The following is a 25,790-nucleotide window of genomic DNA, read 5'->3' on the forward strand; positions in this document are numbered from 1 at the left end:
GGAGCGCGTGACCGCCCGGCCGCTGTCACCTTCCGGCCCCGCGGCGCCCCGCCTCTTCTCCCGACTTCCTTTCCCGGGGCGTGCGGCTGGGCGGTGGCGGCGGCGGCGGCGGCGGCGGCGGTGACCTGCGTTCGCGGACCCGGAGCGGAGGACCGGCGGGGGCAGCCCTGCGAGTACGCGGCCTGCGCGCCACGCGGCGCGGCCTGGGCGCGGGGGTGGGGGACTCGCGGCCGGGGCTCGGGGCGGGGAGCCCTGAGGTTATCCCGGCTCCCGGGTGAACCTCATGCGGGTGCGGGCCGGGAGGGCTCGACAGCTTTCTCCTTCCAGGAAACCGAGGGAGGGTGGTACTGGGAGGCCGAGACTGGCAGTCACTTCCTGCGCCCACATGGCGAGGGGGTGGGGGGCGCCTGCTTTCCGTCCGGGAACGGAATCTGGGAGTGGTGGTGCGCGGGGGAGCGGGAGTTCCTCCCGGCCCTGGAGTGGCGTCCCTCGTGTTTCCGCAACTGGGTGCCGGGGCTCCAGTGAGCGTCACAGCAGACCCGGGGCAAGCGCCCGGGGCTACTACGTCCCCGTCCCTCGCCTCTGCTGCCCCTCCCACCTCCTGTTAGGCTGGCACCGATCTGGTACCCACCCTGCAGCGATTATGGATGCTGACCCTTAAGGCCGGCGGTAAACCGGCGCGGTCCAGCATCGCTCGGTGTCGAGAGGGTTTACAGCCTTCTCGGAATTTGGGCGACATCATCGGGATAATCATGGTTCCCAGTCTTAGGCACTGCCGCGCAGCCCCGCCCAGATACGGGGAAATTCCCCGCTTCCTTCAGCCCAGACGCCTAGGCTTGCTCGAGACTTCTCAGTTCTTGAGTTGCCCTCCTTCCTTGCCCTGTTTGGTCTCCCTTGAAAGCACCCCACCCCTTACTGGAAGTTTTAGGCCCCCTGTTGGAGGCTTGTTGGAGAACAGCTTGTGCCTGGCCCGGATTCAGTAGAGCCCCTGTTACTAAAACTTTGCCTTAGTCATAGGGCTCGACACTTGTCAGTTTCTCCTCATTTGATTCGGTACTCAGGGTTGATAACTTCTGTTTCAGCTGGGGAAACCAAGGGGAAAGAAAAGGGACGAATTAATCCGGTTAATATCAGAGCTGGGACAGCTCCCGTGGGACTTGACAGGCATGGATAATAATCCTATGTGATTTAGGATAAGTTCTCTTGCGTGTCTGTAACATGGGATGTTACTACCTTTGCTAGAATGAGGCGTGAGTAAGATGATGTGTCTGACTTTCACAGTGTTTGAAATATATTAGGTGATCAATAAATGTTCTCCTTTCTCCCTCCCATTCTCTTGTGCTGGCTCTGTTTCATCGGGAGAGAGAACAAGTTGTGGGGCAGGCGTTTGTACTAAGTGGAAAACAATCCTATGAGAAAGCAGTGACTAGGTGTAATATTTGGGAATGTGAAACTAGGCGTGAATCCAAACTTCCCAAACAGTAACCTAATTTATTTTTTTCTTAAGGCCCGACACTGTCTGCGGTCCCATGATCCGTGATTTCTGATTGTAACTGAAATTGTCTAACATTGCAGACCCAAAGTTTAAATGTGGTTGCGTTGAACTGGAAAGCAGATTTGCCAAAATGCTTTTCTCAACTGTTGTTTTCTGTGTAGACCCAGCATGAGTGAAGCTCCCTGCAGGAAACGTGATGACTACCTGGAATGGCCTGAGTATTTCATGGCAGTGGCCTTCTTATCGGCACAGAGAAGCAAAGATCCAAATTCGCAGGTAAGTGAGTGTTCTGGGAGAATGTTTGGACCCTCTCAGGCACAGAGATCCTGCAATCGAACACATTACGAAAGGAAAAGACTCCACGGATGCCTGTCGCCAGAAAGGCAGAGGAAGTCTGTCTTCTGTGCTGCCTCCCTGTGTGCGTTCATGTTTCACATTCCATCATTCACCGCCTCTTGTGCCTGCCCTGGGGTTAGGGGGTGCTTCCTTGGGCTTATGGGAGCTGCCAGGGAAAGTGAGCAAGGAGATAGAGAGAGCTCTTACCACACTGCCAGAAGCCGCATGCTCGCTTTGGAGCTCTGCAAGCTTGTGGTTTCATTTACTGCCCGTCCAGGGGCCGATGGGCCACTTGACCAGTGTTTGGACACCTTTCCCTGTAGGTCGGAGCCTGCATCGTGAACGCAGAGAACAAGATTGTCGGCATCGGGTATAATGGGATGCCAAATGGGTGCAGCGATGACGTGTTGCCTTGGAGAAGGACGGCAGAGAGAAAGCTGGATACCAAGTACCCTTACGGTAAGGCCTGCCTTGTGTTTCCTTCTGTTTGGTGCCATAGCCTTGGTGGTGCTCAGCTAAGATAGTTGGTCAGAAAGTATCATCTCTTTTCAGTCATCAGCAGCTGGACGGAAGAAGAATCCTGTTGAACCACCTCCGTTTCCTGCCCCTGACCCTTAACGTTCCAAAGAGTCAGTGAATGGGGGCCTGTTAGTGGTCTGTACACGGCCTGGCCCTGAGGTCCGGGGATCTGTCGTCTGTGGCCGGCCTGGTATGTTTCGCCGGCAGCCCGCCAGGCTGGGCGACACCCGAGCGTGGATGGTGGGCTTCTGCAGAGGGCCACAGCCCCCGGGAGAGGTAGCTGAGGGATGTGCACGCTGGCCCTGCCCATGCTTTCCTGGCTGCTTGGAAGCAAAGCCACCTAACCAAGGTCCGGCAAGGGCTTTGCTCTGAGGAGAAGCAGGCTTCGTTCAGCCCCTCTGCCTGTGGAGGAAATCTCAAGCTCGTCTCTGGGAAGTAGGAAATGACTGTGAGCGGGGCATCAGGAAATGGATGATGCCGTCTCTTCGTCCTGTTCTGGGGGCTTTATATTCCCAGGGTGGACCACAAGCCAGACGCGTGGAACCACATGGCCTGGCCAGCTCTGGTTTTCATCTTTCAATTAGGGAAGGGTGCTTCTTGTAATTTGTTGCATATCTGAGCCCCAAGGAGAACCACTTTCGAGATTGGGGGGGTGGGGGCGGGAACAGGCCACAGCCTCACTTGCTTTTCCTTTCATTCCCCGGACAACCAATGCTGTAAGAGAGGCGAATCGGGCTGCGAACGCTGGTTGCTGATTTTTCGTAATATGAGGACCTGTGTTTATGTCTGGAAGGGAACCCACCACCTCGGTTGGGAGGAAAGTAGACTCAGGCCATTCAAATGGGAAAGCTCGTGCCTGTAGGAAACCCGCGTCAAGGAATAATGTAAGACCTTTCTGCTTTGTTGATTTGTCCATAGTAGGCTGTCCTCTGGGGTTTTCTCATGAAGAATTCTAAGTCTACATTAGCCTCATTTATATATTTTTACGAATATTCCTGGACCTTAGTCACATTAAATAAGCCCCCTGAGTTTCTTTTTAAATTGCTTCAGGGCAACTGTTCTGTTTTCCAAAGAAAAAGAAAGAATGTGACTGGAGGTGGGGAAGGGACAGAGGAATGAGGGTAGGGTGGGGGTGGGGGGCTGCAAAGCAGTCAGGGTTTTCCAGGAATGAAACACAGTTGAGTGATTCGGGGGGATTTATAGTCAGTCTGTCCTTCTCACTCCAGCCCTGGAGGAGAGGAGGGTCCCGGACCCAGGAAGGTAGTAAACCTGTTTTCTCAGCCTTAGTTCTGTAGCTGAGTGGAGCTCTAGTGAAAAGATAAATGTGCTAATGTATTTGAGAGACTTTTTGTTATTCTGATTTTGGTTCTGTAACTTTCGAGGGTAAGAGAGAAGGCAAGTGATCAGCTGTTTGTCGGTAACACGTGACGGTAATTTTTCAGAGTACGGTTCAACGTCCCACGTAAAAACCGCAAAACTGTGGGGCGCTGGGGTGGCTCAGTCGGTTAAGCGTCTGACTTCGGCTCAGGTCATGATCTCACAGTCTGTGGGTTCGAGCCCCGCGTCGGGTTCTGTGCTGACACCTCAGAGCCTGGAGCTGCTTTGGATGCTGTGTCTCCGTCTCTCTCTGCCCCTTCCCCGCTCACACTCTGTCTCTCATTCTCAAAAAAATGAATAAACAAAAACATTTAAAAAAACTGCAAAAGTGAAAAAGGTCTATGTGTTCAAGGTCTGCACTGAAACATGACGAGCACAGTGACTATGTCACCCGGTCCACACAGTGAAGCCTCGGTCCTCCTGCCGAATGGGGGAATTCTTTAAAAAAAAATTTTTTTTAACGTTTATTTATTTTTGAGACACAGAGACAGAGCATGAATGGGGGAGGGTCAGAGAGAGAGGGAGACACAGAATCCGAAGCAGGCTCCAGGCTCTGAGCGGTCAGCACAGAGCCCGATGCAGGGCTCGAACCCACAGACTGCGAGATCATGACCTGAGCCGAAGTCGGACGCTTAACCGACTGAGCCACCCAGTCGCCCCAGAATGGGGGAATTCTTAGGTGTCAGTCTGTTGCAGGGAGGTGGCTTGTAGAAAGGTGGGTAGGCGTAGGGGAAGGCGGGTCCTGCTTGGTTCCTGAGCAGCTGCTCTCCCTCAGGACCTGTGCCTTCTTGAGTCCCTGTGAGTCCCGGCAGATTTGTGGCAGTGACCCAGAAGCCCAAAGCTTTGCCTACGTTTGCAGCCCCTCACTTCCCAGTGGTCAGAAACCTCTCAAGTAGCCAATTGTATTTGTTCTTAGACGCTCGCTGCCTTTTGTCTAACTTGGAGACCGTACCTTTCAGAGCTCCTTTCTAGAAGGAATGAAAAAAAAAATCTACATAGGGATTTGTCCAACTTCACTGATTTTTTTTTTTTTTGTAATTTGTATTGAATAGTTGCTGAATTTCAGGGCGGAGGTCGTCTGTCTGTCTGCATTATTTTTTTTTACTACCCATATGATACCTCTAGGTTTTCAAAGCTCTTTGCCCTTGTTTCTCAATTATTCATTTGACACGTGGTTATGCGAGGATGTAGACAGTTTCCTTTCACAAGAGTAGGCTTGTAATTTGATGTACCATAAAAGTCGTAGAAGGTATTAAATGGTTTTTAAAAGGCATTTAGTGTTACTACCATCATAATACACGGAAAGATGGGCTTTAAGTCTAAATAGTGATGGCTGGCTATGAACTGTATGCTCAGACTTGTTTTTTTTTTTCAAGAGATTTCAGGCCTCAGAGAAATACATGTTTGGATAGCCTTGGATGTAACAGAAACGTTTGGTGATAATTGACCAAAACACAAGTTCTTTTGTTTTTCCTTCCGTTTTAAGACTTCAATTAATTTTGAAATTGACAATGTCTGGAATTAGTAGGCTTAACCCTTTCTTTCCTCACCACTGTTAATAGTGGCTGACCTGCTCTCTGAGATAGATTATGTGCTAATCCCTGTAAAGGAGCTTTAGAGATCATCCAGAGTTCTAGACCAGTGATTTCCTAATTCTTTTCAATATATGAGGACCCTCTTTTACATGTCAACAGAACTTCCAGGACCCCTGTATAATGCTAGTTAAACTATCCCTATCTTTCTTTGTTACCGAGGCATATTTGACGCATAACGTTATAGTAGAGTTCAGGTGCACGATACAATGATTTGTTGATAATTGTGTGCACGGCTGAGCAATTCCCACAATAAGTCCCGTTAACATCCATCGCCTTACGTCGTTACAGAAAATTTGTGTGTGCGATGAGAACTTTTAAGATCTTTTTAGCAACCTTCAAATATGAAGCACACTGTTACTGTAGTCACCATGCTATACATTACATTCTCCAGGGCTTACTTATTTTATAATTGGAAGTTTGTACCTTTTGACCACGCCCCCTTCACCTGTTTCATCCAGTCCTACCTTTGGCAACCACCAATCTGTTCTCTGCATCGGTGAGCTTTTTTTTTTTTTTTTTTTTTTTTTTAAGATTCCACACATAAGTGAGATCATTAACATCTTTCGGGTAAGAAAATCCACGGATAACAAAAGCTACTCGATACCAGTAACGCTTTGCCTTACTCTGTACTTTATTAAACAGCGTTTGTGTGCGTTTGGAAAAAGCGTATGTGTGTGCTACGTGTGATGTTTCTGCTGTCTGTGGAACATACTTGGACCCGTTGCAGAAGCTGGGGAGTGCTTCGGACGCCTGTGCCCACAGAGTCCAAGCCTAATGTCTCGTGCGGATCGGAAAAGAAAGGCCCAGAAATGTAAATCACCTCTGTAATGCCACACAGACAGGGAGACATCCTGAGGTCAATGCTCTTTGCTGCCCAGCTGTCTCTTCTGTGGGGCCCAGGAATTCAGCTCTTCTGAAATGTTGCTTCGGTCAGAACACAGCGGATCACCCGTTCTCTCCTTTTCACTATGCACTTGAGTGCGCGGAGGCTTAGGCGAGTAACTCCGCGGAGGTCAGGAGCTCAGGTGGTGGCGGCCTGCGCTTAGCACGAGGCAGAAGGTACATGGTTTGCTTTAACATTTCTCCGAAGGGGAGCTTGGGTTGATCGAGAACGTATACAACTTAATTGTCCTTATTAATTCTGGAAGTTTAGAAGCCGTTAGTCTCGATTCACCCTTTGTGGAAAGGAGGGAAGCGCAGAATGCTTGTAACAGAGAAGGACGGAGCGTGTTCCGGGCTGTGTCTCCGGAGAGGCATTTTTAAGGGGCGTTCTTGTTCTTCCAACCTCGGGATCAAAACGTCATGAAACTATTTGATTATAATGTAGTGTTAATATGGAAAATGAAGATTCCCCCTGCCACGGAAACTGCTTTTATCTCATTCTTTTCCTGAAAAATCCAAAAGGTAGTGTGATGTCAGTAACATTAAGCGGCAGGAAGAAGTCGGCGTGAAAAGTGACACCTTTTCGCATGAGTGACAATTAAAAAAACCGGGAAGCAGCAGATTTATCTAATTTAACCATATAAAAAAGCTTTGGAAGATTTTTATTTTTAGGAGGGGGTGGTTGCTAAACCTAGGATGAAGTATTCAGCTGACATTTTTAGTTCCTTTCTCTTTGTGAAATTCATTAGAACCAAGCACGTTTGATCAAAATACTAATTTTATAAAATGGAGGTAAAATGACCCATGGTAATGCAGATAGCACACTTTCCTTGGGATTTCATAGTGGATTTTGACGACAGTTTACAGACCAGAGAGGTGGAGTGGAATCAACATCTTTCATCCTTGAGAGCCGTTGTTAAAAACTTCCCGTTTGGGGGGTGCCCGGGTGGCTCAGTTGGTTGAGTGTCGACTCCTGGTCTCGGCTCAGGTCGTGCTTTCATGGTTCGTGAGATTGAGCCCCACATCGGGCTCTGTGTTGACGGTGCAGAGCCTACTTGGGATTCTCTGTCTCTCTCTCTCTCTGCCCCTTCCCCGCTTGCTCACTCTGGGTTTCTCTCTCTCAAAATAAATAAATAAACAGTTCAAAGAAAAACCAGGCTTCCCATTTTCAATAGTAGTTCCAGTGCTCATCCAGCTCGCCTGTGTTTTACTGTTATGTCGTTTCCTGTTGGTAAGGGATGTGCGGGTAAGATTGCCTCTCTGCCTGGCCGCCTCTTCTGTCCCAATCGATCGAGAAGCCAGGATCGCTCTGCCTGCCGCATCCCACTTGCTCATCGTGGAGGCGACCATGGTTCCGATGTGCCCAGAGTGGGTGGTGGCCACACTCGAGATGCATCAGGCAGAAATGGAGACGTGGGGCTCCTTCCAGGGTCCGTTCATATTTCCGTAGGAAAACTCAGAAGAGGATATCGTGCTGGGGAGGAGTTAATTAAAGGTGTTGTTCAGCACGGCAACTTTGATCGGTTTTGCCAGTGCATGGTGGAGCTTCTTTAAATTTTATATTTAAATTTAGTCTTTACTTTTCAGATTTAGCATATTGTTAAGCATGCAGAGATGTCATTTCAGTGATTACTTAGCCATTTACCTTACCCCCTTGAACACTGACATTTTCCTGACTGCCACGCGTGTGATGTATTTCTTCGGCATCCAAAAGGTTAGTCCTGAGAATCTAATTTATCAAGAAGTTAGGCGGCTGATCCTTCTTAAGCTGTGACTTCCTCAAAACTTGTAAGAGCTTCTTCGTAATTAAGATCAAATTTGTTCCTTCAGCCGGCTGAAATTGAACGCCCTCCGGTTTTGTTAGGCAGATCCGTGGGTTTGATGAGTTGCTGTTTCTTTTCCTACAGAATTCTAATTTCACATCGTGGCTTTCCACCGCCCCTCCCTTGCTCGGCCTTTTCGCAGCCGTGGCCCTGACCGTGGGCCCCGGGAGGACCTTTTGTACCAAATAACGAATAGTCAACGGGAAACCTTTGAGCGACTGTACCCCAGAAAGAAATAAAGTAGATTATTTTTATGAATCAAGGGGCCAACTCAGGTTTCATTGTGTGATGCTTGAGACAAATCGTAGAAATATAACGGCCTATGTCAGAGGCTCCCCCTGGAAATTAATCAGCTTGATGGAAGCGTATTTCACGTTCAGGTGTAGCTGTTTATAAATGGTCTTAAGAATAAATCATGATTTTGGGGGGTTAGTTTATTAGATTTTTATCTATGTATTTTATTTATTTATTTTTTAAAGTAATCTCTACGCCCAATGTGGGGCTCCCGCTCATGACTCCTAGATCGAGTTGTGTGGTCCACCAACTGAGCCAGCCGGGAGCCCATTTATCTGCGTGTTTTAATCTATAGATTCAGGGCTAATTGTTTTTGAAGAGCTGGAGATTACTATTTCACTAGGAATATCTACAAAGCATGTATAGATAGGAACAGGTTAAGTCCTGAGAAGCATATGCAAGAAAAGCTAAAATGCTCATCTCTGGGCATCCGACCTTCTCATAAAAATACACGGCATTTGGGGCGCCTGGGTGGCGCAGTCGGTTAAGCGTCCGACTTCAGCCAGGTCACGATCTCGCGGTCCGTGAGTTCGAGCCCCGCGTCAGGCTCTGGGCTGATGGCTCGGAGCCTGGAGCCTGTTTCCGATTCTGTGTCTCCCTCTCTCTCTGCCCCTCCCCCGTTCATGCTATGTCTCTCTCTGTCCCAAAAATAAAAAAAAAAAAAAAAAAAAAAAAAAATTAAAAAAAAAAAAATACACGGCATTTGTCTTTCGTTTTACAAAGAACCAGTTTACCTCATGGAAATATGTATGCAAACCTTAAATAATCCAAGGGTAGTGATTTCCAAGTTAACGAACGGGAAGTGGGCTGAAGTTTGATCTTTGCACCGTCTCTCAAAATAAACGGTTTGTCGGGAAATTTAACAGTACCAATAAAATTTCAGGGTCACCTTCAATCTGTTTTAGATTTTTACGTATGTGAGCACATTAATTGAGTGCAAGTGGATATTCCTGTTTTTTGCTGTTTTTAATTTTCTTTTAATGTTTATTTATTTTTGAGAGAGCAACGAGCACGAATGGCGGGGTGGGGGGAACCGAGAGAGAGGGAGACACAGAATCTGATGCTCAACCGACTGAGCCACCCAGGCGCACCCCCCCCCCCCCCCCCCGCCGTTATTCCTCGTGATAAATATAACTTTTTCAAATTTTTTAATTCCGATAAGTCTTTGTCTAGAACTTTGGGCCACCATGCAGTGGGGTTCCAGGGGAGACCTGACAATGATGAGCTGCCTTAGTCTTTATTCTCTTGATCTGTTCTTTATCTGTTTTGCTGATTTGGGCTGATCTTCTCTGAAATCGGTCTGAATTACTAAGGTTTTATTTTATTTTGAATTTTTTTCATCAAGAATCTCTCCTTCCTACACCCTGTTGATACTGGTACCAAAATGGAATATGTGTATATTGTTTGTCCTGGAAATATGCAGTGAAACCTGGTTCCTAGAGATTTTTTGCGGATATTTGTATCGCTTTTTACATTTACTTCATAGGACTTTTGTTTTATATTTAGATGAGATTATATATGTCTTTACAATTTTTTTTTAATGTTTATTTTTGAGAGAGAGAGACAGCGGGGGAGGGGCAGAGAGAGAGGGAGGCACAGAATCCGAAGCAGGCTCCAGGCTCCGAGCTGCCAGCACAGGGCCCGACGCGGGGCTCAAACCCATGAATGGTGAGATCCTGACCTGAGCTGAAGTTGGATGCTTAACCGACTGAGCCACCCAGGCGCCCCAATTATATTTGTCTTTAATATACATGTTAGCTGAGAAAGTCCCCACAGTGCTTAAAGCAGCGGTTGTCACATTCAAGGGGAAGGATCCTGGACAGGGCTTCTGGAACTTAGGTTCTAGGTGTGGTATGTTTATACCCAGTGATTGTGGGGATGTTACTATATTACTTGCTGTTTATTTCTCAGTATCTTTATGAAACAAATGATCACTGAGGACCCCTTCAGTGCTAGAATTCTGAGGAAAAATTCAACAATACAGCTTGGATCACATTGGATTAGAGTGCCATTTCTCTGCTCACAGGGTCCCAGGGGGTTCTGAAGCCATACTGGGGGAAACCTGCAGATTTGTAAAACGCTGCTGGTGGCCGTGACATGGAGAGAGTATACATCATGTGTGGGGACAAATCAATAAGGAGAGAAACAGGTTTTATTCACTCTCTCCCTCCAGCGATTGGAAATCTGCTGCAGTCCTAAGATGAATCGACATGGGACAAGACAGGACGCACAAGCAGGAGGGGGCAGTCGAAGAGTATAGGTTACCCCACAAACCTGGAGATTCAAAGACATTGGATGAAGAAAGGTTGGAAGATAAGCAGTGAAGAAAAGGACCCCACATCGAAGTGCAGGAAAATAGATGAGGAGAGGAGGCAGGTACAGAACTGTATGAGAGAAGAGGTTAGTCTTAGACCAGATGGAAGGGAAGGACTTCAGAAGTCCTTCTGTGAGTCTGTGCGACCACGTTTACTGAAACGTGGGTGCTTGCCTGGCATCGGGAAAGCCCGTGATAAATGCAGAGTCTTGGTGAGAGCAAGGCAGTGGAGACGGGAGGGCGCACATACTCTCCCCTCAGCTCGCGCTCTGGAGGGTCGTCCCGGTCACTTAGCGGAGGTGTGAATTTTGTCTCTGTGCTTCTTCCAAATGATAGATGCCACAGTAAATTTAAAATATTGAATATGATAACTGAGCATGAATTTTTTAATTCTGCAATTAAAAGACTTTGTTCAGAATGCCATTAATTTTGGGTTTAGGTGGAAAAGGGAAGCAGAATCTCTCACTGTCCTTCTTCCTTATGCGAGCGAGTTACAACTTTCTAGGAACTGAAATAAATACTAAGGAATCATCCATTCTTCTATTGGTTTGAGTTGTCTGTTGGTGACGGGGAGTTCTCAAGTCACTTGTTTCCGTTTTAAAAATCATGACTATATTTTATTTATTTTTCTAAACATGTATTTTTGATAGTGCACGAGCAGGGAAGGGGCAGAAAAAGAGGGGGACAGAGGATCTGTGCTGACAGCAGCGAGCTCCATGTGGGGCTCGAACCCACAAACCGTGAGATCATGAACCTGAGACGAAGTCGGACGCTCAGTCGACCGAGCCACCCAGGCGCCCAAAAGTCACGACTATACTTTATATCACGATACATTTTTCGGAGGACGTTGACCCGTGGCCCGGCATCCTCTCCGCACATGCCATGCCAGCACCCCGCGCTAGCAAATAAAAACGTTGCCAGGTCTGTTTTCAAGGACTTGGCAGACTAACAGTGATGGAGGTAGACGTTAATGAAATAAACAGATGCTGTTGTTTATTCCTTTCTGAGGAAGTGACCTTTAGGCTGAGAGCTGAAGGATTCGATGGGTTCCCGGAGGTCAGGGTTGGCTGGTCAGTGTTTGGGGCTGGGAAGGACATTCGCTGCGAGAGGGCAGGAGGGCGCTTGGAACTTTCTGTGGGAGGGAAAGAATTTGGGCCACACGGAGTACAGAGGCGAGGTTGGGGGCCGGCAGGGGGCGGAGGTAAGGAGTTTGGACTTACAAGATGAAGCTGGTGTGGGGGGGACCTGTGGGTGGTCCGGGGGATAGGAGACGGAGAGGAATGGAGGCAGCATCGAGAGGGCTGGGTGACACGGGGCTCAGAGAGGGAGTCTGACTCCCCCGGGCAGTCCTAGCCTGAGTGCCTAGGTTTGGGGGAAGCTTTGGTCCCTGAAGTTTGAGGTGTCTGTGAGACCTCCCAGTAGAAGTGTCAGTTGGGGGTGTGAGTGGGGACAGAGGTCTCGGTCTGAGACGTCAGTGTGGGCATGTGTGGCATTCAGGTGACACTGTGCCATGGAAATGCGCGAGCGCACGTAGGGAGCGTGTGCAGAGGCAGGACCCGGGGCTGGTCTCAGAACTGCAACACTAAGAGGGTGGGTGGAGGAGGGGGGGAAGGAGCCTGCTCGCAGGGATCGCTCGGAGCCCCCGCTAAGGAGGAGGGAGCTGTGCGTTGAAGACTAACAAACGTCCTCGGGGGTCAGCGACACACAGGTCTTATTGGAGAGAGCAGTGCTGATGGAGTGGTGGGGATGGGAGGTGACAGCCCGTTGAAGGAAGAAAAGCAGGCAAGGAAAGCAGGTATGGAGAGGGGGTTGGGATGGTTGTTAAGAAAGCAGGCTGTTTGGGACGCCTGGGTGGCTCAGTGGTCAGTTAAGCATCCGACTCTTGGTTTCAGCTCAGGTCATGATCTCACAGTTCGTGGGATCGAGCCCCGTGTCGGGCTCCACTCTGTCAGCGCAGGATTCTCTCTCTCCATCTCTCTCTGCCCCTCCTTGCCTCTCTCTCTCTCACAATAAATAAATAAGAACATTAAAAAAAAGACGTTAGAGTGGCAGCCGCATGGGAGATGGGGCCAAGAGAAGGGTTTCTACGAGGGGAGGGCCTGGGTCTTGTTAGTTTTCGCAGCACGCACGTGGGCTGGTTCAGCAGAGAGAGATTGCGGGCACACTGATGAGCGATAGAAGAGGGACACCGAGCGGGGCAGCTGACAGAGGTCCGTGGGTGGCAGGTGACAGTGTGATCAGTCCCAGCTCAGTCCCTTGCCCAGTGAAGGATGCGGCAAGGTTATCAGCTGCAAGGAGGGAGGAGAGGGGTGAGCGGGTTCGGGCTTGGACGCTGCGAGGAGAGGGAAAAGAATGTGGTGCGGAGCGCAGAGTAGGGAAAGTAGGGCAGGGTCTCCAGCTCGCGTCTCATCTCAGAAGCCTGAGTCAGGTCGGCTAAGCCCCATTTTCTGCACGCCGAAACAGCATCAGTGAGTTGCCTGAGGCGGGCCTTGTAGAGCTGGAATTAATTAGAACACACGCATCCTGACTCCTATTCCAGTGCTCATTGCTCAGTCCCAGTTTACCCTTTGAAAGCCATTAATGCAAGAGGGAGGCTTTGGATCTTTGTGGCGCATATTTGCATTACAAAGCTGTCAAGCAGCGATTAGCGTTCTGTTCCTATTCATGTTTCTTCAGTAGCTTTTAGGCCTCAAACATGTATTTCGCGTGAACGGCAGGAAGGGAGCTGGCCTGGCTTACCCATCGATGGACTGCAGCATTTCCACACCCTCCTCCCTCTGACCCGATTGTGTGCCCTTAGCACATGGGGAAGCGATGTAATTAGAGTTCTGGGGGCTTTATTGTCAATAATGGAAACACCACAGTCAGAACTCTCTTTAGCCCTAAGCACTACCATTGGGGCTAAGTGGCTCCCCTGGGTGCCATGAGTTGCTGCCAGCAGCCTTGGCGAGAGGCAGCGAGGACGGAGGCAGGGGATGGGGATCAGAGTAGGAGAGACCGGGAGGGAGGAACGTCCGTTCTCCGTCTCCGAGCTGAGCAACCCGGGGACGGAGAGGTTCTGTGCTGTGCTCTTCACGGACGTTCGTCCTTGTGATGCCGGGTCTTTTGCTGTCCATTTCACAGGCCGGGAGGCTGAGGCTCCACAAGAGGTGTAGGGACCTAGAACGAGCAGGTGGGGGAGGCAGCGTGTGAGGAGTGGCCGAGGGGACGTGCAGGGAGGAGGCAAGGGGACGGCAGAGGCGGCTCTCTGCCGATGGCTCCAAGAACCGGGTGCCTCGGGTCCAGCTCCAGGACATGTGCCGGCGGGGATGGGTGTGAACGCGGCTCTAGGACCGGGACACCGGACGCTCGGAGGACTTGGCCGCCTTCTAAGTGAGTGACTGACTTCTGTCTTCCCAGACCTGGCCAGAATTCCTTTCCTCTGGCCGAGACCTCCTCTGGGCACGGGCCTAGCAGAACAGACTCGGGACGTTTTCCAGGCTCGCGGTTGTCGCTGTTACCTGCCCTTTTCCCACCCTCAGACTTCACGCTGGAATAATGAACGTCTCTCTGCTCGAATCGCGTGTCCCTCAAAGCCAGAAGGTTGTGAGGCCCTGTTCCACTGCGCGGCGGGGGAGGGGGGTGCAGGGGGCAGTGGTGTTTGCGTCTAAGCACACGGAGTGGAACAGCTGGGGCGTGGTCAGGTGAGGCACGCGGGCTGTCACCTGTCACCCATCACCTGTCACCTCCGCTCCGGAAGACCCTCCTCCGGGCACCTGACGCCCACGCATCTTCATCACTGGGGACCAGCCAGGGTTGAGGCCGTCCGTCCTCAGGAAACAAGCCCAGTTCTGCCTCTGGGGCACATGGCTTCACTTGCAGCGCTCTTTTTTGTTCCCAAAGCTTTTCCCTGCCGCTCTCCTCACGTGGGTCTTGTTGTAACCCTGGGAGACAGGGAGGAGGCCACTGTTCCTCCTGTTTGTCCTTGAGCGACGCCGGGACTGGAACACCCGTGTAGGCCAGTCCCAGGGTTTAGACCCACTCTGTTCTGAAACGCCATTCGTAACCCAGCTACTTTTCCCCACGGAAGCACCGTTCCCGCAGATTCAGTTCCCCGTCTAGCGACCAGCCCGCAGGTTTAACCCCTCGTTTCCCGGCCGTTCCCACCACTTGACCTCTTCGGTGCGCCTTCCCTGGCGCCTGCTGCCTTTTGCTGGGTGCTCGGGTATGTGTCTTGGGTGTCCCCCGCCGGGCCGGGCCTGAGCTCCGCCGGGGCCGGGGCCGGGTGCCCTGCCCTGTGGGTGCCCTGCCCGCGACCAGAACTCATCGCGACACGCATACACCACATGGCTTCAGTTTAAAACTGCTCCCTCCCGGTACAAAGGGAGGCTCCGTCGGCTGGGGTGGCCGTGCTCTGGCTGAGAGGCTGAAGAGCGAGCTGGGCTTCGGAACTCCCCAGAAAGTGGCAGATGGAAGGCTGTGGGCCAGCGGTGGGTGGGCCTGGGTGGTTGGGGCTGGCTTCAGGCACTGATGAACTGGCTTCTAACTCGCTTCTCCCTCTTCCTCACCCCACCTCTGCCCCCAGTCCGTCGGACACTCTCGTACTGAGTCCGGTCGCTACTTTTCAGGTGTGGAAACTTGACGGAGGGGAGATAAGGTAGAGAGTTGACCTTGCCTGGGCACGAAATTCTCGGGATGCTCGCTTTGGATCTCGGGGTAGCCGTAATAGTGAGCATTTGATAACGTTCGGGGGCGATATTGTAGGGGTGGTGGTGGGTTGGGGGGGGGTGCTTAAATGTAGAGGCTACTCTGTTGTTAAATTATTGATGTGAAGGATGGGTCCTTTGGAGGCTGGCAGTGATGTATGAGGCCCTGTCAGGGTATCTTTCAATAATTAAGAAATAAGTAGTTGAAATTCCATTTTAGCTCCAGAAGCCCCAGTTCCCTAAATGGATCTGTTAGAGGAGGATGTACATGCCACACCCCTTGGTTTTCAAAGCTGTGGGGCTTCAAGCACAGGGAAGAGGGCGCCTGAGCCCCGACAGAGAGATGTGCCGGGGTTCAGTGACTCTGATAGCTATAGGACCCCTGAAATAAAAACACTTAGACCGTCATTTCAAGAAAGGATTTAAAGAAAATTTTTTTTTAATGTTTACTCATTCCTGAGAGAGAGACAGAGCATGAGTCGGGGAGGCACAGAGAGAGAGGGAGACACAGAATCCGAAGCAGGCTCCAGGCTCCGAGCTGTCCACATAGAGCCCGACGCGGGGCTCAAACCCACGAACGGTGAAATCAGTCGGACGCTTAACCGACCGGGCCACCTGGGTGCCCCAAGAAATAACGACAGCTTCATCATCAGGATGGAAATGGAATATCTTGTAAAAATTAACATTGAGTTATTTTTTAAAACGCATAGGTCAACTTTGAACTCGGGTGCCCCATTTCATGTCAATGATTTTTTTTTTGATGTTTATTATTTAATTTTGAGAGCGTGCTAGCGGGGGAGGTGCAGAGAATGGGGGACAGAGGATCCGAAGCAGGCCCTGTGCTGACAGCAGCGAGCCCGATGTGGGGCTCAAACTCACGAACGGCAAGATCATGACCTGAGCCAAGGTCGGACGCTCAGCCCCAGTGCCCCTATGTCAATTATTAATTGCAGGGTGAAGCCTGCCACCTTTTCAGCCTGGAAGGCCACGTGCAGACGCGTCTTGGCACTTGAGTCCTGACCCTGTGTCCTGGCAGTGAGCGAACTGCCCCATGCTTGTCGTGTGGGTGGCCGCCTCGCCTGAGCGCCCTCCCAGTCGGGGCGGAGGCGGACCCGCCCCCCACCCCGCTCCCCAGCGACTTTCTGAGGCTCGTGCAGTGCATGCTGGAGAGCGTCAGCGGAAGGCACCGCGGGGACCTGCCAAGGGGCAGCAGGTGTTCCCGGTGTGAACCTCCGACCCGCCCCTACTGGAGCCCACGTTCTAGGTCAGCCTTGCCCTCATACCAGCCTGCCCCACGTTCTAGGTCAGCCTTGGCCACACGCCAACCTGCCCCACGTTCTAGGTCAGCCTTGCCAGAGTGCCCCTCAGGCCCGACCAAGTCATCTGCTTCAACCTGGACCACTGACAACGAGTTTTAACCAACCTGGAGACTTTCTTCAGCAGGAAGAGAACCTTGGTTTTCCCGACTCCCACCTCTGTCCAGCCCAGCCTTTCCCCTCTCACCCTGGTAGCACACGGAGAGCAGCTGAGGCCAGGGCCACGCTAGTGCTGCTAAACTGTTTGTGCAGCAGTTAGCCTTTGGTTAGTGTTATTTGTGGGTTTTTTTTTTTTAAACTTATTTAAGTAACCTTAATAATACTGCCATCTAAAACAGATATTGTCTTAGTCTCACATGAGATGAAAGTCAAGTCTATAAAATGGTGAGTCTCTCACATCGAGCCAGGATAGAATATATCCTGTTAATTTGTCAAACTTCTAGAGAACCGCCTACATGAGACAGTGAGGATTAATCAAGCCCTAGGAAGAGGGAATTTGAAAAATACAGTTTTCTAATTATACAATCTCTTCTCAGTGGTCCAAGGTTAATGCAGTTCTGAATTCTGACAGTTAGTAATAGAAAAGAAAAAAAAAAAAGACCACAGCATATGAATTGTCTTATAATTACCTGAAATAGAGGTTCTCTTTCTGGCAATCAAGAACTTTATAAGCATTAATCTGATATTTTCCAGCAGTTGATTCTTTTCCTTTTCAACAATGTTGAGAATAATTGAAAGGTTGTGTGTCATCCTCTGTGCTTATGAAATATACTTGTACTTGGAGATTTCTTCTGCTTATAACTGAGTCAGAGATGAGTAATTCTAGGTAGATAGTTGGAAAATTTGTCCTTTTTTTTTTTTTTTTTTTTTTGGACAATTGAGCTATAATACCTCCTAGGGCCTGTGTATGTTTGGGATACTTGGTCCTATTCCTGCTATAAGTATAAAAACTACGTTCATCTCAAGGTCACGAACAGAACCTCTCCCGGTTGGTTGGTTTTTGCTCTTACTTCTCTGCAGCTCTTGATGTAGTTATTCCCGGGCAACACAATAAAAATGCTGGCAGTGGGAAAAGATCGATTTATTCTTTCATTTATTGCTGTCAGATATCTGTGGAGTGTTTTATCATAGTGAGAAGAGTTACGGAGAAGCCTCAGAACACCTGAGGCAAAGGCCCGAGAGAAGGTGGGTTGGAAATGCAGATTCTAGGGTATTACTGATAGATCCGCCCTCTGAGAATCTACAAATGCATGGATTCTTAGTGACCACAGGAAAAAAAATCCAAGAGCAGGACCGGACCTTGGGAAAGGCCCCAAAAGACAAGAGAAAGAAAAGGACCCACAGAAACATAAGAGACTCCACAGGGCCTGGTGCCCGAGAGGGTTTCGAGTCGAGAGCTGGCCGTAAGCATGGGCCTGGCGAGCAGGCCCATCCTGAGCGCTCTGTCTTCCCAACTGTCTGTCTGTCGGGAGCTTGAAATTGGCCACGTGGGAGTATTCACACCCCCAAAATCAGCAGATTCTATAAATCAGGGCCTTTCCCCCTCCCACCTCCCCCCCCCCCCCCCCCCCCCCCCCCCCCCCCGCCAATGATTGTAAATGTTACTAACATATTACAGAGGTCAACAGGTTTCCATAGTTACATACTTTTTACATGGCAACCCAGCACACATAGCTCACACCTGAAATACACACACACACACCTGAAACAGTTTTTGGGAACAGCACTTAACCTCTGTCATGTGGACACATTCAGATCTCTTCTGCTTTCAAACATTTCACTAAAAAGAGGGATGAAAAAGCTGTTTGTAACTCAGTAAACTTATTTCTTGACCTACAGTTTGAAAAGGATTGACTTAGTGAAAACTCGAGCTTATGTTCATTACTGGGTGAAGAGACGATTATTTTATTTATTATTATTTATTTTGAAAGAGAGAGTGCACATGAGAGCAGGGGAAGGGCAGAGAAGGGGGGAACAGGGGATCCGAAGCGGGCTCTGTGCTGATAGCAGAGAGCACGATGTGGGTCTTGAACTCACAAACCACGAGATCATGACCTGAGCCGCAGTCGGATGCCTGACCGACTGAGCCACCCAGCCACCCCAAGAGATGATAATTTTAAAAATGAATTAGCCTAGCGCTTGTAGACAGGACAGTTTCATCTCGAAAGGAAAATGCTGAGAAGATGGCTCGGTCAGAGTGGAGACCGAGGCCACGGTTGTAACGGAGAGACGCGGCGCGGGGACGAGGCCGTTGGGCCTCAGGAGCGGGGGCCTCGTGATTTGCCATCGAGAGCCTGTCTTGGAGAAGAACCAGCTGTTCTAGTGGATGGAAGGAGGAAACTGGACACGAGCAAACGGCTAAAAATTAGATTACCTGGTGTTGCAAAACTCGCTTTTATTTAGTTCCTCGGCAGTTCACTTTCTCAGCGTCGCTTCCTCCTGCCAGCCAAAGGCACGCACATGCCTCGGTGAGGGTCACACAGCTTCAAGGGGCAGCTGGGCCTTGACCCTGGTGCTGACTGCAAAGCTCCCGCTTCCTCCAGCCCTGCCTGGGAGGTGGAGAGTAGAGGGAAGGTTCTCAGCCTGCAGTCGGGCTGGCCAGAGCCCTGGGGCCAGCCCTTCACAGGCCAGCCTGCTCTTTGTGGCCCGAGGCAGATTTGGGGGTCACCTGGCATTTGGTGGTGAAAGGAGTCCTCAGACCCCACTCTGACCGGCCTACCGTAAACGAATCCGACGGACAGTCACGTGAGTCTGCCCGTTCCTCAGTGAGGACGTGGTGGGGGCCCGAGGCCTGACCAGATGGTGCCTTGTCGATGGGTCAGTCTTGCAGGGAAACGCAGGGCGCTTTTGGACGGGAGGCCAAGCGTCAGAGCCGCAGAGGTCGTGTGGAGCGCGGACCTCAGAGGCCAGTGCCAGGCCAGAAACGTCTCAGACCTCAGGATCAGACAGACAGACAGACAGACAGATGTGAGGAGTTTGCAAATCCCCGGGCAGGGTTGGGCTGGGGTTTCCCTCCTCAGCCTGGGAACTGGTGTTCATCAGATAGGTTTGGCGGGCCAGGGGTTCTGGGGGGAAGGCTGGAGGGGGCATTTGTCAGGACCGAAGTTGAGGGGGCACAGGGATGAGCGAGAGAAGTCAAGTGTGGATGGAACACTGGAGCTTTGCGTTCGTCTCCTCCAGTTTTGGATCCGCGGGTTTGGGGACTTGGAATGGTCCCTTTTGGAGGGCCTCCTGAGTGTCGTAGTGCCCAGTAGACCTCACATCTCTCCAACAGACAAGATTTTGTAGCTGAGAGAAAGGAAGTCTGTTTGTGACCCCGTGTATTCTTTATGTAGACCACCCTTTATACGGGGATGTCGGATGCCGCCCCCGAGAACCTGTTTCTATGGTAATTTTCATTAATGAATCCAGACCACACGATGTTAAATTTTGTCCCCAAACCTTCTCAGATGAATTAGAGGAAGACAGTTGGAGTCACTGTGACCATTTTTAGAGATTCCAACGAAAGCAATAGAATAGTGTTTCCTAACAGACTCGGAAACTCTGTAGTTCTGAATATTAATACCAGCACCATCAAAAAATATTTATTAGATGGGAAAGCATAGTTTTGATATTTGAATTTAAGAGGACTTCCTGCATTTCCCAATGTCACCGTCAATAATTGGAATCTGCATTTCCTCCTTTATTCACTCAATAAATATTTAACACCCATTATGTTCATGGCACCGCATTGGACTCTGGGGGAGTTGCAAAGAACCTAGAAGACTGGTCTCTGCCCTCGAGGGGGAAATAAAAGAAACAATTACATCTAATTGTTTTTTACAGGGAGCCGTTGTTAATCCCAGCCTGGGAACAACCCCGTCACACCAGGGATGTAAATGGGGGCCAAAAGGGGCCTCTCTGAGGCCAGTGTCCTCACAGCCACTGAGCCTGGGAGCCTTTCTTTTCTCTCTCGTGGCATCTCGGGGATGGTGGCCCAGGTCCCTCTGTGGCCGGCGGGGATTATTCTCCAATGGGCTGTGATCTGATTAAGCGCAGTTTATTTATTTATTTTTTTTTAGAATTTCTTACAATGCCCGGCAACTGTTCATTTCCACACATATGACCAAGACCCCCTCAGTCGTGGCATTCAGAGACTAAAAGGAGCCCTCCCAATGCTTCCTGAGAGGGCCCCAGGACAGGGGCACAGGCGGGCATCGCAATTCTACCGGTACCTGAAAAGCGGGTGGCCCCCGGGGCGGAAGGTGGGCCAGGGGCTTTATCCTGGCTGAGCCAGAATAATTAATATGGCTGAGCCATATTAATACCGATTCAGGGACCGAGTGTGTCACAGCTAATATGGACAAGAGCCACGAGCTTAGGCTGCTCTTCATTTAAAGCTTCAGTACTCCCAGAAGAGGGTGTTAAATGTAGAAGGTTGGTGGGTTGGAGAAGGTGGGGGGCCCCCCATATTTATAATTCTGGCAGTTTTGTATGATTTGGACCACGGCCAGATTGTCGTTAATTTGTTCAACAGACATTTATTTTACCGCTTGTGTGCTTAGTGTGTGTTAAGTCCCTTTGGAGTTGCCAGAGGATTCTGCAACGCAGTGTTTCTGAAACGTGTCTGCACATGAGAATCATGCGGGCGATTCTCTTAGAAATCCACATCCCAGGCAGGCCACACCCCAGACAAGTGCAGACAAGTTTGCAGATTATGATACAGTTTGAGCGACGCACCCAGAAACTTGAATAACGACAGAAGAGGGCAAAGCGGCCACCTCACTGAGCGGGCAGGGGATTCTAAACAGAATCAGGGCTGGGAGTAGTGCTCCCTTGAGGAGAGGGCACCTTGAAGCTTAGGAGGTGGGAGCACCCGGCCAACGGCTGGGGAAGATGGGTGGGCTTCCAGGTGTGGGAGAGGAGAGGCGGTGCTCCTTTCACCCTTGAACTCAGGCCCATGTGGGGATCGCTGTGTGGGGATCGCTGCCGGAACGGGCCAGTGTGGCAAGAACTTGACGTTTCATTAAGTGGATGCATGTTTCCTTCTAAACGAAAAGCCGCTGGTTGTCTGCCGGCATTTTTCTTGTGTGTATGTGGGCCGAGATCCATGGGGTGAAGCGGATCCCTCGGGATAGAAATACTCGGCTTCACTTCCTGGCTCTCTTGCTCTTAAAATCGCACCCTGCCCTCGTAACGGCCACCGCGAATATCCTTGCGTGTGAGTAGCAACGCACAAATGAGCCGTTTTATGCGCGCAGTTCCATACCCCAGGGTCTTGTGGAGCCATGAGCTGTTGCCGTGCTTAGGGTGGGTGGAGATACTTGACCTTGGCCCCTCCTGGCCGCGCCAGGTGCTTACAGACCCAGGGCTGCAGCCCCCCCTGAACGGTTTTACTGCTAAAAGCCAGCCTGTTAGACCACGCGGCCCTCATCTGGTATTCTCAGTACTTTCCGTTTCTAATGACTTTTTTAAAAATCGAGTCTGTTCCATGTGTCTTCTTCAGCGGGGCGAGTGGAATGCTCCGGCAGCGTTGGTACGTTCCTCGTGAGTTATGCTGTTTTTCTTTTCTTTCTCTTTCGAACCCGCAGTGTGCCACGCTGAGCTGAATGCCATCATGAACAAAAACTCGGCCGACGTGAAAGGCTGTACTATGTACGTTGCCTTGTTTCCCTGTAATGAATGTGCTAAGCTCATCATCCAGGCAGGTAGGAGCTGGGCCGGTTCCATTTGTCACATTTGCATTGCTGCCCGCTCATCGGCGGCTCATTGCGAAAGTGCTTGGTCTTAAATTGTTATTGTTTGGATCGAAAGTAATTGCACTATCAACTTTGCAAGGTATTTCCTGTGTTTTGGTTTTGAACGGTGCCAGGTCTTCTAAGACTAATTGTATCCTCTGCGATTCTTAGCATGTTTTTAATTTAGTTTGCAACTTGAACTGCAAGCTGCTAACAAACCACACCGGCGTTGCATATAATTACCGTCAATTTACTGTTCTCTGACATATTGTGCATAGATTAGGGGGAGGGAGAGGAATGAACTTCTGTCAGAAGCAAGGTCAGCTGGGAGGCTGCATATGCAATTTTAATTTGTATTAATATATGGTAGATGTTTTAGGACCTAAACGTATCTTCGCATATAAATGTCATAAGACTCGAACGGTACTACTTGAAGTTTTCCTTACGCTACAGTTACCATAAATCTACACCATTGTATTCTGAATAGTTCACCTTTTTCATACTGTCACATCTAAGATTCAGCCACACTTTATCTCCATAAAGCTCTCAGCTTGAGATTTAAAGACTTATCATGTTAGCCAGATGTGTGGTTTAAAGGGGCTGTTCATCATGAGCCCGGGGGTCTCTGAGGAGAAGAGGTCTGGTGATATCAGACTCAGAGGCCGGCCCCTGTTAAAGAACGTCGTGGAGTTTTCCTCCGCCAGCGTGTACCCAGCTTCCTGTGGTCCCTTCAGGGGCTGGAGGAGGAGCGGGGTGGTTGTATCAGGTGCCCTCCCGTTAGCCCTGCCCTGCGGGGCAGGAAAAGAAAACAAATCTGCTGTCCATGGAGCTGGCTGGAATTGGTCTGCAGAACCATTCTGGGAACCACGATGGCACTTGCCTCTGACTTTCGCCAACATGTCCACTCCCCTGCATCAGCCTCTTGAGCGGACAGAAGTTGTCTTGCGACTAAAGAGTATTTGCCCGAAGTAAAGAAACTTTGTTAATCGGATCAAGGCTCGACTACCTGACATGTTTTTACTTTGCATGTGTTAAAAAAAAAAAAATCTATAAAGACTGGAGGGCAGGTTAAAGGTAACATCGTCTGCCGTATTGGAAAGTGGCCAATACGTATTTCAGTAACTGGACACTGTAAGCACACTGGGAAAAGGTGATTAATGACAGACACGACAGGGCTCGGTATATGTCTGCATTCTGTTGCCGTATCTATTTGTGCATATACTAATGGGGCTTCTTTCGGTGTCAAAGGTATCAAAGAAGTTATTTTCATATCTGATAAGTACCACGATAGCGATGAGACCACAGCCGCGAGGCTCCTGTTTGATATGGCTGGGGTGGCCTTCAGGTAAGCAGAAGGGCTTGGGGTAAAGGTCGTCGAAGGCCTACTGAAGAAACATTTGACCTCGTTGATGTTTCATTTCTACTTGTGATGCCTGACTTCCACGCTTGGAAGCCTCGTTTTACGTGTGATGGGCCAAGGATCTCAACGTTATTTTAGGGGTAGTTTTTTTTTTTTAATTTTTTTTTTTTTAATGTTTATTTATTTTTGAGACAGAGAGAGACAGAGCATGAACGGGGGAGGGGCAGAGAGAGAAGGAGACACAGAATCGGAAGCAGGCTCCAGGCTCTGAGCCATCAGCCCAGAGCCCGACGCGGGGCTCAAACTCACGGACTGCGAGATCGTGACCTGAGCTGAAGTCGGACGCCCAACCGACTGAGCCGCCCAGGCGCCCCTAGGGGTAGATTTTTAAGAGCAGTGACAGAAGTATCTGAAGATGATCTGCGGAATGATCTTGCCCTTAAATATTAGTAGCTTTCTGGGGTTTGGACTAAAATTATTCTAGTAGGGAGAAAATTTAAACTCCACAAGTTTTACCATATTAACGTTAAACTTCTATAAAGTTTGCAAATGTAACAACTCCGGCATTGAAAATTTAGGATGCAAGTAACCCGCTAGGTTGAAACACCATGTAAAAATGCTTTTTACAACAACATTTTAAATGGAGATGTGAAGTTATTTCGACCTTTGTGCTTATCTTTGCTAGGCAAAGATTGGGAGGTATGTTTACTTGCAGGGAAGTTCTACCACCTTCGATTCATGGTAAGAAACTTCGTTTGAGACTGAAAGCTCTCAAAGCAATTCCTTTGCGGTATTTGTGGTCAGCAGTGGGGTGCTGTAATTAGTAACGTACTTCTGTTCATCACTAGGGATAGAGGTTAGAGGTGATGGATCTCTTGAATTGCTTTGCCTTATGAGACTTTACATGCAGATTGTTTGCATAATAATGATAATTAGATATTCACTGTTTACTGGTTTTTAAAAGAATACAGTCAGTCCGCAAATATTGTCCTGTTAACTGTTTTAAGAAGGTACATCAATGAGTAAAAATATATAGCGGGTTTATTTTACTTCTGCATCTTTAAAATGTGACTTTAAAAATTACTCCACACTAAAGCTGGCTGGGTTTTTTGCTGTGTACAAGAGGCAAAGGAAAATTTGCTTTTTTTTTTTTTTTTTTTTTTTTTTTTTGCTTTTGAGCGATTCCAGGTTGGCTGCAGAAATTTCCTAGGAAGGAAGATAAATCTGGTGGGAAAACTAGTGATCGTGTGTCATGTTGTGCAGCTAACTTGTTAGAAATCCTTTGACTCCCTGATAATTCATGAACTCAGCTGGCTGGAGAACACACAGACCGAGCCACCCCATGTGTTCCTTTTTTTGTCTTAGTCTTTTCTGGTTCGTGTCCCTCTCAGTAGGGTGCACTATAATTGGCTCCTATAGAGATAAGATATCAAGTGAATCCCGGGAAATTTTTTCCTCCCCACAGAAAATGTAGGTTAAGCCAAAGTAAACAAATTGCTTTAAACTACTCACTGGATAATATCTCTATATATTTTGTTTCTTATGTTTAGGAAATTCACACCAAAGTGCAGCAAGATTGTCATTGACTTTGATTCAATTAACAGCAGACCGAGCCAGAAGCTTCAGTGAGTTACATCTCATTAAATCTCCAAAAGATTGGGATTATCCTCTCCTAAGAAGCTGCTAATGCCTTTCATCTTGAAGTTACACATAACTTTTTAATGGTCAGTACAGCAAAAGTAGACATCTAAAGAATATAAAGCCTCAAATCTTCCTGTCTCTCTTGTCACGTGGAATCTGCATCTGTTTAAACTATTGATTTAGCGTTTAAAGTAAAGAAGCCTGTAGATGGCCTGTCGCACAGGGCAGGAGTGGCCTCCCACTCCGTGTCCTGGTTTGCTTAGGACGCTGGTGGCTCCCCTGCATTTCACAGCTGGTCCTCGCTGCTACAGGTGCCGGAAGGACAAATAAATAATTGTTGTCGTGTTCCTGGCAGGATGATCAGACACACTGACTTGAACATCTGGCCCCAATGAAGCAGAACATGTAGTGCCCTTGGAAAAAAAAAAGACAAAAA

At 49.3% G+C, this 25,790-nt stretch overlaps 1 protein-coding gene across 1 annotated transcript; it reads left to right on the forward strand.

Annotated features, from left to right (window-relative positions):
• The first annotated feature begins 53 nt into the window (after positions 1-53).
• DCTD (dCMP deaminase) lies at positions 54-25,790 on the forward strand. The gene is made up of 6 exons (XM_060652876.3): positions 54-173; positions 1,657-1,771; positions 2,155-2,290; positions 22,207-22,323; positions 23,602-23,698; positions 25,264-25,790. The coding sequence occupies exons 2-6, from the start codon at positions 1,664-1,666 to the stop codon at positions 25,340-25,342; spliced, it is 537 nt and encodes a 178-aa protein (XP_060508859.2). The 5' UTR covers positions 54-173; positions 1,657-1,663; the 3' UTR covers positions 25,343-25,790.

This window comes from Panthera onca, chromosome B1, assembly GCF_046562875.1.
Source record: "Panthera onca isolate mPanOnc1 chromosome B1, mPanOnc1 haplotype 2, whole genome shotgun sequence".
Lineage (NCBI taxonomy): Eukaryota > Metazoa > Chordata > Mammalia > Carnivora > Felidae > Panthera > Panthera onca.